This window comes from Eleutherodactylus coqui, chromosome 13 (genome assembly GCF_035609145.1).
Source record: "Eleutherodactylus coqui strain aEleCoq1 chromosome 13, aEleCoq1.hap1, whole genome shotgun sequence".
Lineage (NCBI taxonomy): Eukaryota > Metazoa > Chordata > Amphibia > Anura > Eleutherodactylidae > Eleutherodactylus > Eleutherodactylus coqui.
This window is the reverse complement of record NC_089849.1, coordinates 82917544-82933712: the sequence shown is the minus strand read 5'-3', so window position 1 is coordinate 82933712 and position 16169 is coordinate 82917544. Positions and strand designations below refer to the sequence as shown.

Below are 16169 nucleotides of genomic sequence, written 5' to 3'. Positions count from 1 at the left end.
TTTTTATAGTGCTAACATATTCCACAACATTGTTGAGATACTGGCATCACTCACTTTAGTCTAACGCTCTCTAATTGTGGCTCGTAATCGAAATTCCAAAATAACTTATTCAATTTTTTTTTTTCAACTTGTGGGAGGAAACGAATGAAATCATGAAGAGAATATACGAATTTGATCCCAGGAGCCTCGGGGTATTGTTTACATGGCAGATGTTTCATGTGAACGCTGTGCCTATTCCGCCAACAGCTTTTAGTGCTGGAATACATGCAGATAAATGCGCATCGGATTCTGCCGTGTGAACATACCCGTAGGCAACTGTGCTAATCAGTGCACAACCACGCTGGCTACAGGTCAGCAAATATGGTGGCCAATAGCAATCACTGTGGCCCCAGGATAAATCATTTTGGGGGTTGGATGATACAACTGTTCCCATTTTATGCAGAGAGGTTTCTTCCTGGCAAACAAGCAATGGAGAAGCTTCATCTTCTTATAGCAGATAGGAAAGCTCAAAAACATGTCTAATCTGTACATCAAGCTATATAATATAATGCTGTACACACTTCCAAAACCACAACACATGTACAGGAATAGGGGGAAAGACCATAATCTGCTGCAACAGTTTATTCATTTATATACAACTTGACACAATCTTAACTACAAAGTTTATAGAAAAATATGTGCTGTAAAAAAGGTAAAAAAACACAACTTGTGGATACAGATTTATTGTAGGATAGTTTGATAAGATCTTCAAAGGAAATCAACTGAAAAGGAAAGACACAAAAGGCCCATTTACACATAATTGCCACTCAAATCCTGTTCAAACAAAAATGGTTGATACTGGTTAGTCTGAACACAAAGCCATCGCGCACTATGCGTTTGCTTTTTGTTTGTTGCTCAGTTTCATCCTACATAAAGGGAATCGCTGGCTCTTCTCACTGTGTCTAACCGCTCCCCGCTGTTTTACATAGAACATCAAGCGCTGAGCGAGAAGTTAGCGATTCTCAGCAACGATCTGCCTGTTTAAACATTTTACATGGGAAACTAGCAGCGGCAGCACTTACTCGGTTAAACGAGTCGTCCCGTGTGAACGAGGCCTCAGACTAGTTTTAGATGTGTATTAGGGGGTGCATTTTTGCATCTGTATTATGGACAAGTGTCCTGATAGGACCATCGGTCTACTGACCCAAATTCACAGCATCATTACACTTCTCTGAAATTGGCTTAAGTTCATGTCCTGGCTGTGGGGTACTTATAGGTAATTTTGGTATGGTCATAATTGCACTGATCGGCAGAGGGAAAAAAAAGTCAGAATTGATGTTTTCTCTCTCTGTCTTTAAAAAAAATTAAAAGTTTTACAATACATTATATGCATCCAATAATGGTACCAATATAAACTACTTCCCCGCGTTAAAAAAAAAAACAAAAAAAAACCACAACACCTCATATAGCCATGTCAAAGGAAAAATAAAGTTATGGCTTTTGAAAAGTGGAGATGAAAATGCACCCAAAATTCTTAATTTCTTTGAGCCAAAATGGCCGTGTCCTTAAGGGGTAAAGAGCCTTTTCCTGACTATTACAGATGAGGTCCAGCCGTTGGGAAAAAAAAAAAAAATCACTTTGCAAGTGGCACTCCCCCATTAGAGAATGATCTTTAAAGCATACCAAGGATGCGTTTCAGACCAGTATCTCCAGGCCATGAGGTACCATGTACAAACATATGGGGGTAGCTCTTATTGTTTGCTGTGGACTTTTCCCCAGCCTTTGAAACAGTAATACATTAGTTTTTTAGTTCTGCGCTGATAAACCCATTTAGGACGAGGCACTGTAAATTTATGGCGCTTGGTCCCAGGCTTAAAGTCCAGCCGTATGTAAAATTACGGCTGGGATTAAAGCCTCCTGCAATCAGTCAGAAGCAGGACGGGTTGTCAGCTGTTAGTCACAGCTGATAATTTGCAGTAGGAGGGAAAAGTGGGTTTTAAACCTTTCTGCTTCCTACTTCCTTTAGTACACATCGCTCAATGAGCGATATGAACTGCAATGAGCTACAGGGACGTAGTAGACCCTGATCAGCTTTGCCAGTGGCTAATGTCACTACAGGGGATTTTTTCCCTCTAACTGGGGCTCCTATGGATGCCCCAGCTACAATGGAAAAGTATCAAATAATAAAAAAATGAAAAACATGTGAATGTCCCCCAAAGGTCTTATATGATGTCACAGGGGACATAGATAGTAAGAAACAAAATAACAAAGAAAAAAAATACAGAATAAAAATATACATAAGAAAGAAAATAACCCACAGCTGACGTCAACCAAAACCATCGCTGTATGTGCCCTGTAATCCAAAACCATACATATTATATATCAAAATGTCTGAAACAAAATGAGGAACTCGTTCCCATACTTTTAAAAAAGAAAACTGAAAAGAAAGTCAGTGAAAAAGATATTTAAAAAATAGCCCTAGGTCACGGGAGAAAAAAAAAAGACGAAGCAGAAATAATTTTGGTAGCTAAAAGGCAATATATATATATATATATATTTATTAGGGCAGTAAAACTACCACATGACTAGAATCCCTAAAAAGTGTCTGCTCCTTAAGGGGTTAAGACAGCTTCATTTCCAGCACATGGAATAATATTTGAACATGCCAATTAGAGCTTTGCTAGTGCAATGTTCCCTTTTAAAGTGCTTTTGGTTACATTTTGTCTATATACAGACAATTACCTGGTTTATCTACTTTTATGACCGCCTGCTCTAAACAGAATACCTTCACTGATGAACATATGAAAACACTGACAAAGATTTGCGCTGTGTCTGGTTAAGCTTGAGCATTTCAATAGTCCTAAAGTTTAAGATACTTCTCATCTACTCCGCTCTGAGACATAAACATAGATATGGGCTATTTGGGGATTGAAAGATCTTAACACCTCGGACTCATGTGGTATTGTGGACGCCAGATGTCAGTGACATCATAGGTGAGAGATGGCCTGCAGGCTCATTAGAATAATTAAGTAAACCCCTCTTGCTATCACTGCATTGGTGCTGATAACAAGAGAAGCTTGCTTACTTATAATGAGCCTACAGCCTGTCCCCTACCTGACATCACCAACATCGGGTGCCCACAGTACCACGTGACACAGCTGAAAACGGCTGGTCCAATTCAGAGGTGCAAGAAATTTAAACCCCAGCCTCTTTTCAATCAAATCTTTATTACATGAATATAAAGAAAAAAAATGTAGCACAGTGTACAAATTAGTGAATATAGGCTTGCCAAATAGCTTGTACTGTGCCGATACAAGTATAGGAACAGGAAGTCACACCACAGGCGTTAGTGATAATGTGGATTAAGATATAATGGACTTTTTTTTTTTTTTTTTTTTTTAGCAAGATACAGTGAAGTACAGTCCTGCTCGCTAAATGGGAGGGTCGGACAAGCTGCAGGCCAGCCAAGGGACCATCAGAAAACCCGTTGCGTGTCCAGGATGCCCAACTCACTAGAAATGCTACAGATATGGCTTCTGCCACAGCTGGAACAGGAAATCTCAGGTTTCATCTTCCGACAGGACAGGCATAATGTCCATGTCTCAGACGAGGGTAGATTAGGAAAGGTCTCCCTTTCCGGGAGAGGTAGCCATAATGGTATGTCCAAGGGTTCCATTTCCAGAACCTCCCAGCAAGATTGCAGATCCCATGGGTGCCTGAGGGTGATGTGTTTGTGAGAGCCAATTCCTGATAGAAAGGTTGGGTAGCTCTGTTATTTGTGATTACTCCATGTTCACGGAATGAAAGCGGTATCACCGTAGCTCAGTAACCCGGAAAGGACATCTCTGGGTGGGTCAGAAGGCTTGGGTCGGATGGCCCTGTGTACTCCTTCAATAAAACATTTTGTCTGCCACTGTCAGTGAAGATGGATCTGACTGTAGCAGGTGGAGTCCTGATCTTCAAGGAGGCCTCTAATTCTTATATTCTTCCTTCTACTCCTGTTTTCCTGGTCTTCCAGGAGGAAGGCCTGATTCATTTGGGATTGTTGTAGAAGTACTTGCTCCTTCAGTGCTGTGTTAGAATGTACAACTGTATGGTAGGCTTTGCTCTAGGGACTTAACGCTGTTAACAATATAGCGGATATCTGCCTTAATGTCCGCTAGTGCTTTAGTTATCTTTTTAAGACAGCCCCTGAAGATTGAAAAAGCATCTGTACCTCTACGCATCAGTTGTCTGCACCACGGTGCGCCGCGCTGGCCTCTGGAGCCATCTTGGGGCCTCGTGTGGGAGAGACTGTGTGGTTTTATAAAGAATTTGTATAGCTCCAGTTGTTGTTTGCCTGAAGGCTGAGGCTAGAGGGTGTCCTGGGCCCTCACCTTTGTGTTAGTGCTTACCATGTAGCTAAAGCAGAAGGGTTTGCAGGAGTTTTGTAGCAGCAGCGCTAGTCTCATCGCGGGGGTCAGGCTCCACCAGGCCAGATAGCACCTTTAAGAGAAAAACTGCATATTAGAGGAATCTTGGATGCGCCATTAGCATAAATGCAGGTTTTATGCCATAAAAAGGGCACTACGATTATAGACAAGTTCTGGCATAAAGAAATCTGCCTTTAAAGCAGTGAAGTTCCCTTTCCTGTAAAAGAACAATTCTAACTGGAAGGACGACATTTCTGAAAGAAAAAAACAAAATGTAACTAGTTCCAACACTGTGGCACGAAATGTGGCTTTTACTTCTCTTCCTAAACAAGAATGAATTAGAACTCTGAGCAAAGGTTCTGTCAGGCCACGGAGCGCTTTACCCATCACTATGCTGCCAGGTTAGGACACATGCATTCTCACATTACTGTACAACCTTGGTTCGGTTACCTTTTCTTGTTGGTGAGGCGGTTTTTATGTTGAAAACAAACTGTGGAAATTGTCAAACGCCTTTGCGCTTTTGTTCACAAAATCCCTTGTTTCCTTCCTGATTTTCAGTATTTCTTGATCTTGTGGCATACTTTCATCCTACAAGCAATAATAAAGATAAAAATTAGAGATGAGCGAGTATACTCGCTAAGGCACATTACTCGAGCGAGTAGTGCCTTAGCCGAGTATCTCCACACTCGTCTCTAAAGATTCGGGGGCCGGCGGGGAGGAATGGAGGGGAGATCTCGCTCTCCCTCCCGTTCCCCGCCGCAACTCACCTGTCACCCGCGACGGCGCCCGAATCTTTAGAGATGAGTGGGGAGATACTCGGCTAAGGCACTGCTCGCTCGAGTAATGTGCCTTAGCGAGTATACTCACTCATCTCTAATAAAAATGTAACAAGCCATAAGAGTACGGCCATACAGGGCACATGTTCTACCAGAGAAAAGTGGAGGAGATATAGACCATTCTCATCCACATACCCCGGAAACAAAATCTGCATGGGATCCACACGGGGAGGATTTTAAGTCTTCAACATGTCAGTTTATAATGAAATCTGTGACAAGAACCGCACTGTGCGTTTCTGCCACTGCGAGCTTCTGGTGAAGGAGTATGAATGTACTTGTAAAGTGAAACGGAGCAGCTCGGTGAGGTTTGCAGCAGGAGATGCAGTTGTCAGACAAGGTGGTCGTTTTGCCGAGGCAACTGCACAAGATGCCAGGTACACACCAGTTCCTAGAATATATTAGCACATATAGCTTAGCAAATTGCCCTATTTATGGTTTGAAATTCCTAATTTACATCAAAGGGATTTACATGATCTGTAGAGAGAGAGGCCCCCTGCACAGGGGCAGAAATTTCGGAGGGATTTCCCGCAGAATTGCCGCCCGTGGCTGCTGCCATAGGATTGCATTACAAAACGCAATCTTATGCAGACGGCCACGATTTGTCCGCGTGAAAATACGTGCGGAAAACAAATGGCGGCATGTTCTATTTCTGTGCGGGAGTCTTGCAGAGGCCCGCACAAAAATGTCACTCCCGGCACGCCGGCTCCACTCTGCGCATGTGCCAGCTGGGCGACAGCCGGCACATCACAGAGCCGCGGGAGCAGGTGAGACCCGCACTGGTCCCTGCAGGGGCGTGAGTCAGAGCCTGCTGCTAGAATTCTCGCAGGGGATCCAACCTGGCCATCTGCAGGCGGACAAAAGCTTTCCCGATTATTTCTGCAGACTGGGGAATATTACCGCCTACTGAGAGGCCACAAGAGAAGGAAAGCATCACACGAGGGGAAACTGAACAAGTGTTACACCCAGACAGAACTGAAGAAAATGTATTCCACTTGAATGGTTGAAGTCTGGGTATTAGTATACAAGTTATGAGGCCCTTTATCATGCAAGATGCTGCATTGTTTTAGTTTGTAAGTCATAAAGTGTGTGTTCTATAAGAAGATCCTTTGGTCCACAGACTGCCAGTGGGCAGGTATGCCAAATCTGAGTACGAATTCCGTACACTCAAACATTTGATGTTGAAAGGGGTTGGATAATTGGCACGTTCGAAATAGGGACATTATGAAATCTCCAGGAGAACCGGCCGTAGTGCAATGTCAGTAGGGAGACTGGTTACTCAGTGGGCACAGGGAGGCTCCAGTCCTCGAACAGGTCCATACAGAAGGACAATGCCATGCGAAGACCGCCAAACTGTGGTGATGGCAGATAGACGGACGACTGGTGCACAGATCCAAGCAGTGGTTGAAGTCAGAGTCACACCACGAAACGTAAGCAGATTGCATTCTCAGACCCCTATGCAGGGTGTTCCATTAACCCGATTTCCTGCCAGCGACAGCAATGGGACCTTCTAGATGAGCCGATTCTCGTTTGAACGAACAAGTGACCAACTTGTTCGCTCTCATGCAGCCCGTTTAGACGGACAAATACATCGTTGGCTCATTCAAACGAGAATCGCTCAGCCGCTGTATAAGTGAGTGAGAGGAACAGAACGATTAAGGTTTCAACTGAAGAAGCCAACGATGGTTTTTTAGGCCTGCAAAAACTGATTGATGAACAAGAAGCGAACGATTCTCGTTATCTGTTGACTCGCATTTTTGGACTGAATGATTATCGTTCAACTTCGCTAGTTTGAATGATTATGTTCCATCTAAAAACACAGCATAACCCACTGTACTGCTGGACACGTGAATGGAGAACAGTTGTGTTTCATGTCGAGCCCAAAGTGATGTAATACGTAATCATCAACGTATCAGTCAGGGGTTTGGAAAAGAGCCCGCCCCGCTGTGTTTTCAGAGTGCCACACAGGTCCAACCCCTGGAGTCATATTTGGGAAGGTAGGAATGGAGGGGAGATAAGTTATGACAGCAGGACTCAGTGGTGGGTACTTGAAGGCACAATGACTGCCTGCCAGTATGTAGACAGAGTGGCACACCATGTTATACACTTGATGACCACCATCCAAAATAGTATCTTCCAACAGGATAATGCTCACCTGCATAGTGCGGCCATCACAAGACTTGCATTGCAAGGTGCCACAACCATGGATCGGCTTGCATGGTCCCCAGATTTATTTCCAATAGAGCATGTCTGGAATACCATAGGTAGACGTGTTACGTCACATGACCACGCACCCCAAACTGTACAACCCTCTGCACAAGTCACGGAGAGACCCCAACAAGATACCAAAGCACTTATTGACTCAATGCCTGCAAGGATCCAAGAGTGTAATACACTGTCTGCTTCACTCCAATTTGCCATCATTGATTCTGAGTATGACGCTACGTATCTACCAGGTTTTATGAGATTCCACCAATTCCTTCTTAGTGTAACACTCTCCATTTCCGCTCGTGTATTAGGAAAGCATCTCACCACCAAGTCCGGAGTGAAGTCTAGTATTGATTTCATGCTTGAAGAACTTGAATTCAATTATGGGGAAGATGAAAAGGGAATATAAATCAGAAGGAATGACAAATATCAGAATCACATCCTACCTCACTGTCAGAGTCAGGATAATAGTATGAGGAATAAACTTTCCCCTTGCCATCTTTTACAAATTCACTCATGCTTCTTGCAATTAATTGCATCTCTTCTTCCTCATAAGCGTAGATACATCCATCCTCCCCCACAAGTACGATCCACTCCACAGAGGGCTGCCAGACCTGCCTGCTCTCTAGCGTGCCCAAGACCTGCATCTTGGTTTCTTTGGGGAGATACAACTGTTCCCAGCCTTCCTGCATAAACTTCTGCCCCATGTAAATAGTGCCGTTAAGATCACACAAGCGCAGGTAATAGTCGCTGCTCTCAAATTCTATTGACTTGTCTTTATTGTCTTGCACAAATGTTGAAACCGCTTCAAGGTTCTTTGCTGTTATGGAAGGAAATATAAAAATACAGAATTTACAATTGGGATCACAGCTGTACGCAAGTTATAACTAGGACAACACACAGACGGATGACATACAAGGGACCCGCTTGCTCGCATGCGCTATTCTTGTCTGTGAAAATGGACGGAAATAGGACATGCAGGGATTTCCCCATGGAACATTGATCTGTGTGAAGAGTCGTGTGTGTGCAAAGCCTCAAAAGCAATTATGGGTGCTGTGTGCCCTCCCTATGTATTATGGGTGCTGTGTGCCCTCCCTATGTATTATGGGTGCTGTGTGCCCTCCCTATGTATTATGGGTGCTGTGTGCCCTCCCTAGAATACACTGCAGGGGGAACAACCGCAGACTGCTGTAAAACATAATGTAGTGCGGTAATATCAGTATACACTCAGTGATCAGTCCCATTACTTACGATTCTCTTGCAGAAGCTGAACGAGATCAGATATGCGGGCTACAGCACACGGCTCCGGGATAGACGAATGGACGACAGCATTGGTGAACTCTTCATTTGTAATTTTGCCCAGATGCTTGTGAACTCCATTTTTTCTACATGAAGCAATGTAAAACATATAAGTATACACAGATAGCAATACACAATTCTCACTCAGAGCAGAATTCAATATGGGTCAGAAGCGGCGCTCCAATGGTGTATGGAGAATAGTGGAGAAAGGACTGGTGTAAGGGGGGACTCACCGCAACTGAACCGGTCCTACGTACTAGGAACCGGTCAGTTTGTTGGTCCACTTGAGCCTCTTGTACCAGGGTGTAGTAAAATCAGATTCAACGGTCCTAGGACATCCCGGAGGGAGAGCAGCTAAAAGGCAACTCCAAACAATGCGTTTGAGGAGGAAAGAATATGAAATCAGGATAAAGAAAAAACACACTTTAGCGCTCCGTTGAACTGTATCGATACATGTAAAGGTCTTACTTGTTAGGGGGTGCCTGGACTCCTGGCACCCCTCACATCCAGAAAAGCAGAAAATCCAGTTGAGAAAGGCGTATTCCAGCAGCGCGGTTGGGTCTCGGCAGCACGGACCCGGAAGGAAGAACACTGTGCCTGGAGCCCCGCCGCTGGACTGGCGTGCTGCCGAGACCCGACCGCGCTGCTGGAACACGCCTTTCTCAACTGGATTTTCTGAATGAGAGGGGTGCCAGGAGTCCAGGCACCCCCTAACAAGTAAGACCTTTACATGTATCGATACAGTTCAACGGAGCGCTAAAGTGTGTTTTTTCTTTATCCTGATTTCAGAGCAGAATTCACAATTCTGCAGTGTTTAAGGGCTAATGCCTATGGCTGGATTTCCACCGCATGAAACACGGCAGAAATTTGCGGCATTTCACCGCAGCTATTAGGTTCCATTGAACCTAATAGCTCAATGTACATGCTGCGGAATTCGGCAGCGTGAAATTACCCGCGGTATGTCCTATTTACCGCGGGCATACACGCGGACGGCTTCCATTGTAGTCAATGGAAGCGACCTGTCACGCTGTACTTCCGCTGTAGCACAGCAGAAGTATAGCATGAATACGCGCCCCCGGCCACAGCGTCATATGACACTGCCGGCGCGTCATGCAGGACTTCGCGCAGTGGATCCGGAGGTAAGTTTGCCTTTAGTGTTGTGAGACTCGCTCCATAGCTTCTTGTTTAGCTTCTTGCTGTCTGTCATCCTTGTGAGTCTGCTTCTGTTTGTTCCTCTTTTGTTTCCATACTCCTCGGTATTGCTCTATCTTTTGTCTAGAGGTGTTCTATCTTGTCAGGGTCAGTCAGCGTTTAGAGAAAGACCACAAGGTTGTTCTTATTAGGACGCCAGCCCTGCTTAGAGGTAGGAGTTTCCCTCTCCCTGTTACCAGCTTAGGGCAAGGTACTTTCCCGAGCTGTCATCCGTGTATGGGGTTTGTACATCTGGTATCTTACCTCCAACACCGGGGACGGCAGTCAACCGTGCTGGATTGGGTCATCACCTACCCGGGTCATCCTTGTTCCATGCAAGGCAAAATCTCTGCTCCAGGGGCTGCTCAAACTTCAGTGATGACTCAAAACAGAAAGCACTGTGCCCATTAGAGAATTCTTTGACATAGAAGATTAATTCACTGGTCTCAAGAACGCACTGATGTCATCACGTACCAACCCTCCCATGTGAAACTCCACCCCAAGATGGCGCCCGCCATGGGAGAGTAACCCGATACACAAATTAACTTAGTATCCATTGAGTGGATCCACTTTTTTCCCGGGAAGCGCTTGGATCATTTTTCGTTTTATCCTTGGAATCTACACCATTGGGTCCCCCCGCTTGGGAGGACACAAAGACCTGAGCAGCTCTCCATTAAGGATTGGGATCAAAGATCGTCCACTCTTAAAGGCTTTTCTGGACTTGGAGGTACCGGTGGGAATCACCCACGTGACTTCACCGAGTACCAGGGTAAGTCCACTATATCTTACCACCATTTGATCTCCATTATATGTTTGTAGGGGTGCTACTCTGATTCCTATATATCAGAGCAGAATTCACAATTCTGCAGTGTTTAAGGGCTAATGCCTATGGCTGGATTTCCATTGCATGAAACACGGTGGAAATCTGCGGCATTTCACCGCAGCTATTAGGTTCTATTGAACCTAATAGCTCAATGTACATGCTGTGGAATTCGGAAGTGTGAAATTACCCGCGGTATGTCCTATTTGCTGCGGGCATACACGCAGACGGCTTCCATTGTAGTCAATGGAAGCCGTCTCTCACGCTGTACTTCTGCTGTAGCACAGCGGAAGTATAGCATGAATACGCGCCCCCGGCCACAGCGTCATATGACACTGCCGGCGCGTCATGCAGGACTTCGCGCAGCGGATCCGGAGGTAAGTATGGTGTCTTTGGGGTTGACGCTGCAGAGCCCGTCACGGCCGTGTGCATTAGGCCTAAAGCTGACATTTCTCAGGTTTACCTGTAGTCCTAGTGTCTGTGCAGAACCTGTCTTGGTAATTTACATTTAGGGAAATGCACTCCTCCCCCTTTTGCTGTACAAGGTCTTATGTAGATTCATGCTGTGTTGGAATGTCTTACGGTACGCATTGGAAAAGCTACATAGCCCCTGCTCCATTAACTAGATGGAGGAACGTAGACTGGTAGAGTTGGAAGGGACCTCCAGGGTCATCGGGTGCAACCCCCTGCTCAGTGCAGGATTCACTGAATCATCCCAGACAGATGTCTGTCCAGCATCTGAAGACTTTCATTGAAGGAGAACTCACCACCTCCTGTGGTAACCTGTTCCACTCATTCATCCCCCTCACTGTTTCATCCCATTTCATTCCAGTTTCATCCCATTGCTTCTAGTCTTTCCTTGTGCAGATGAGAATAGGGCTGATCCCTTTGCACTGTGACAGCCCTTCAGATATTTGTAGACAGCTATTAGGTCTCCTACAAATGTCTCCTCAGGAGTCTTATGTGTGACAGATGCCACTATACGCCTGTACCGAGGCATCCATTGGGAATATACATCAGGAAATCCTCCTGGAATATTCCACTGACAGACACCATATGAAAGCACCACAATCTGGTAAGAACAACTGGAGGTGAAGTTGCTCCTCAGCGTTTAACATTACAGTGACAGAACTGACTAACCCCAAGATAGGAGTCACTGGTGAGTGATAAGAGTCCCAGACTGCCCACCGTATGGGCACACACTCTGTAAGGCCTCCTGCTCACGGGCGGATTTACACTGTGAAATCCGGAGCAGGATTCCACCTTCGCATTCTGCAGCAAATCCATCCCATAGCACGCTATGGAAAAAAAAGTGATTTCCTGGCCACGAGCGGAAATCCATTGCGATTTTCCGCTCATGGGAAAGAGATCACAGCATGCTGCAATCTGCTGCAGGACATGCACGGTGGGCTTCCATTGAAGTGAATGGAAGCCGTCTGTGCTGCAGACATTCCGCAAATTATGATTGCGGGTGGCTGCAGGAGCCGCAACATCGCTATGGCAATGGCGTCCTCTCAACTGCGCATGCCCATTTGCAGCACAGGAGACCGCGTCATTGCCATAGCGAATGCGCAGCGACCCCTGTACGGTGCATGTGCCGCCCGGCACATTGGCAGCACAGGACAAGACGCCGGACAGGTAAGCAGACCTGGCATTGGGTCGAACTCCGCTGCGGGAATCCCGAATGCGGGGTCTGACCCACTTGTGTGCAGGAGGCCTAAAGCAGACGATCCAAACAGGAAGCAGTCGAATCGCACTTACGGTAGTATAGCGCATATTTCACATGTTGAAGGAGATTTCACCATTTCGTGGCAACAAGGCATAATTCCCAGGGACTTACAACCAGCAAAGCAAAACCTTCCACCGACGTCTGTAAAGACACAAGACAAAGAAGTCATTAATAAGGAGGTTTATCACCACGAGCGATGGAACTGATCTTCGCAGCGCTGGACGTCCTTCTGCTGCTGTAACACACGGGCGATCCAGATTCTGCATGCGGGAGTCGGCAGCGGCTCTGACCCCGGCCAGTGACCCTGCGGACTTTTGTTTTCTGTATTGCGGATGACAACGCCGTCGGAGATGCACAGTACGGAGTTTTATTATTTTTTTTAATATCTGTTTTTCCTGTGCCGTCGCAGGTACCGCGGCCCGTTCGTTAGGTCAACTGCAGATGGGCCGCGGGTCAGACGGCTTCCATCGACCTCAACGGAAACCGCCCGTGCAGATCCCGCTGAAAGAATAGAACGAGCGCGGATTTTAAATCGCAGTCGCTGCCCGCTTATGTGAGCGGACACGCCAATGCTCTATTCTTTCAAAGAGGGCGGAATACTGTGGGTTATCCGCGCGGGTGAAGATCGCAGATTCCGCAATTCAAACCCGTCCGCGAGCAACCGGCCTTACTCTACAAGGAAGAAGGCAAGTTGTTCTTATGGAAGGATACACGCTTAGGGAGTGCCCGCAACAGCTCTGCTAACAGCCCCGGGCAATGCTGGCAGCGGCATTTAAATGCCCCGATTGATGTTGCCCGCGATGAGATGGCAGTGTGCCCTGTGGTTGCCATGGCAGCTGGTGACCTGAAACCCGCAAAAAACAAGCCGGCGGACATCTACTGTAAATAAGAGGGAGGGGAGGAAAAACAGAAGGAAGGGGGAAAAAAGGCTGTGACCATAGGGAGTTAGATCGTGGCACGGGTGTGCCCAGCGCCAACGTGAAGTGTCCCTGCCACGGCAAAAAGTACAGCAAGACGCACAAAAGCACAACGCTTGCAGCGTAGATACATGTCATGGCCGCCCTTGTGGAGCCGCCCTCAGGATGCGTCACATGTAGCGTCTTCATCAATAACCGCCAAAACCCGCAGATTCTGACCGGGACTCAGCGGCCGATCACCGACTACTAGTGACAGCGGCTCAGGAGCGAGGAAAAATACTCAGAAAATCCTCGTCCCTTTCTTAAAGAACAGCGCCGCTCACTGCCGGCCCGCTAACCGAGCGCTCGTCTGCATCACCAGCCGCTGCGCAGGCGACATAAACAATATGTGACGGGAAGAAGAAACACGGCCATAAAAACACCGTATGGGAAATATGGCAAGAGCGTCCGGTCCTTTAGGAGTGAAGCAGTCTGGGCTCTGAGGGGTTAAAGGAGCTTCCTGTGAAGGAGCCTTCACCAGTCACCATACTGGGCAGCTGGAGGGTTAGTCCTCGCACTGCAATACCGCTGCTGTCCACCGGGGGCGGCGCCACAGAAAACTATCCTTTCCAATGGCCGAAAACAAGGCAAAAAAGACGGGGTTCAAGGACCACAAAGCGGCGCCCCGCGCAGACACTACTCACCGCAGTCACTACTCACCGCCGTCGCTACTCACCGCCGTCGCTACTCACCGCCGTCGCTACTCACCGCAGTCACTACTCACCGCAGTCACTACTTACCTCAGACACGGTTACTGTTACTGCCTCATATACAGTTTGGAGGAAAGAATGAAGAGTTCCTCGCCTTTTGGGGCTGGACGTCTTCCGGCTGCGCTGTAGTCCGCGGAGAGCAGTACCGATCACATTAGTACACACGGCCCCGGGGCTGCCTGCCTCACTTCACAAGATGTGGGAACTGTAACGACGACTGCTAAGATGGCGCTGGCGGGGAGGGTGCCGTGACGTGGGGAGTCGGCGGTAAACATCCCCTCACGCCCTGCTCCGCTTCCTGGATGCGGCCTCCCCGCCTCACATCTAGGAGGAGAGAGAGAGAGCTGTATACATAGGAAAGAGAGAGACAAGATATGAAGAAGGCAGATGACAGAGATATATAGGTGTGAGAGAGAGAGATGTAATAGAGATAGATATGTAATAGAGAGAAAGAGATAGATATGAAATAGAGATATGTAATAGAGACATGATATAGAGAGACATAGATATGTAATAGAGAGATAGACAGATATGAAGAAGACAGATGACAGAGAGAGAGATATGTAATAGAGAGAAATACATAGATATATAATAGAAAGTGATAGATATGTAATAGAGAGATATGTAATAGAGAGACATAGATAGGTATGAATTAGAGATATATATGTAATATAGATAGATATATATGTAATAGAGAGTGATAGATATGTAACAGAGCGAGATAGATATGTAGTAGAGAGATAGATATGTAATATAGATAGATATGAAACAGAGATAGATAAATATGAAATAGAGATAGATATGTAATAAAGAGAGCTAGATAGACTTGAAGTAGAGAGCGATAGATGAATATGTAATAGAGAGAGATAGATATGTAATATAAAGAGAGATAGATATGAAATAGAGAGATAGATATGTAATAGAGAGCGATAGATATGTAATATAAAGAGAGATAGATATGAAATAGAGAGATAGATATGTAATAGAGAGCGATAGATATGTAATAGAGTGAGATAGCTATGTAATAGAGAGAGATAGATATGTAATAGAGAGAGATAGATATGTAATAGAGAGATAGATATGTAATAGAGAGCGATAGATATGTAATAGAGAGATAGATATGTAATATAGATAGATATATATGTAATAGAGAGCGATAGATATGTAATAGAGTGAGATAGCTATGTAATAGAGAGAGATAGATATGTAATAGAGAGAGATAGATATGTAATAGAGAGATAGATATGTAATAGAGAGCGATAGATATGTAATAGAGAGATAGATATGTAATAGAGAGAGATAGATATGTAATAGAGAGAGATAGATATGTAATAGAGAAATAGATATGTAATAGAGAGATAGATATGTAATAGAGAGCGATAGCTATGTAATAGAGAGAGATAGATATGTAATAGAGAGCGATAGCTATGTAATAGAGAGAGATAGATATGTAATATAAAGAGAGATAGATATGAAATAGAGAGATATGTAATAGAGAGCGATAGCTATGTAATAGAGAGAGATAGATATGTAATAGAGAGATAGATATGTAATAGAGAGCGATAGCTATGTAATAGAGAGAGATAGATATGTAATAGAGAGAGATAGCTATGTAATAGAGAGAGATAGATATGTAATAGAGAGAGAGATATTTAATATAGATAGATATGAAATAGAGATAGATATGTAATATACAGAGATAGATATCTAATAGAGAGATAGATATGTAATAGAGAGCGATAGCTATGTAATAGAGATAGATAGATATGTAATAGAGAGAGATAGATATGTAATAGAGAGATAGATAGGTATGTAACATATAGATATGAAATAGAGATAGATATGTAATAGAGAGATAGATATGAAATAGAGAGAGATAGATATGTAATAGAGAGAGATAGATATGTAATAAAGAGAGCTAGATAGACTTGTAGAGATAGATGAATATGTAATATAGAGAGAGAGAGATATGTAATATAAAAAGAGAAATATGTAATAGAGAGATAGATATATATGAAATATAGAGATAGAT

The 16169-nt window shown here is 45.0% G+C and overlaps 1 protein-coding gene across 1 annotated transcript; it reads right to left on the bottom strand.

The window, feature by feature from the left end:
* Positions 1-605: 605 nt before the first annotated feature.
* Positions 606-14433, bottom strand: LOC136588170 (uncharacterized). Its single transcript, XM_066587188.1, has 6 exons — positions 14168-14433; positions 12504-12612; positions 8684-8817; positions 7879-8252; positions 4842-4979; positions 606-4464 (listed from the first exon to the last, which is right to left on the bottom strand). Exons 2-5 carry the CDS (start codon positions 12563-12565, stop codon positions 4866-4868), a joined length of 684 nt encoding a protein of 227 aa, XP_066443285.1. The 5' UTR covers positions 12566-12612; positions 14168-14433; the 3' UTR covers positions 606-4464; positions 4842-4865.
* Positions 14434-16169: the final 1736 nt, after the last annotated feature.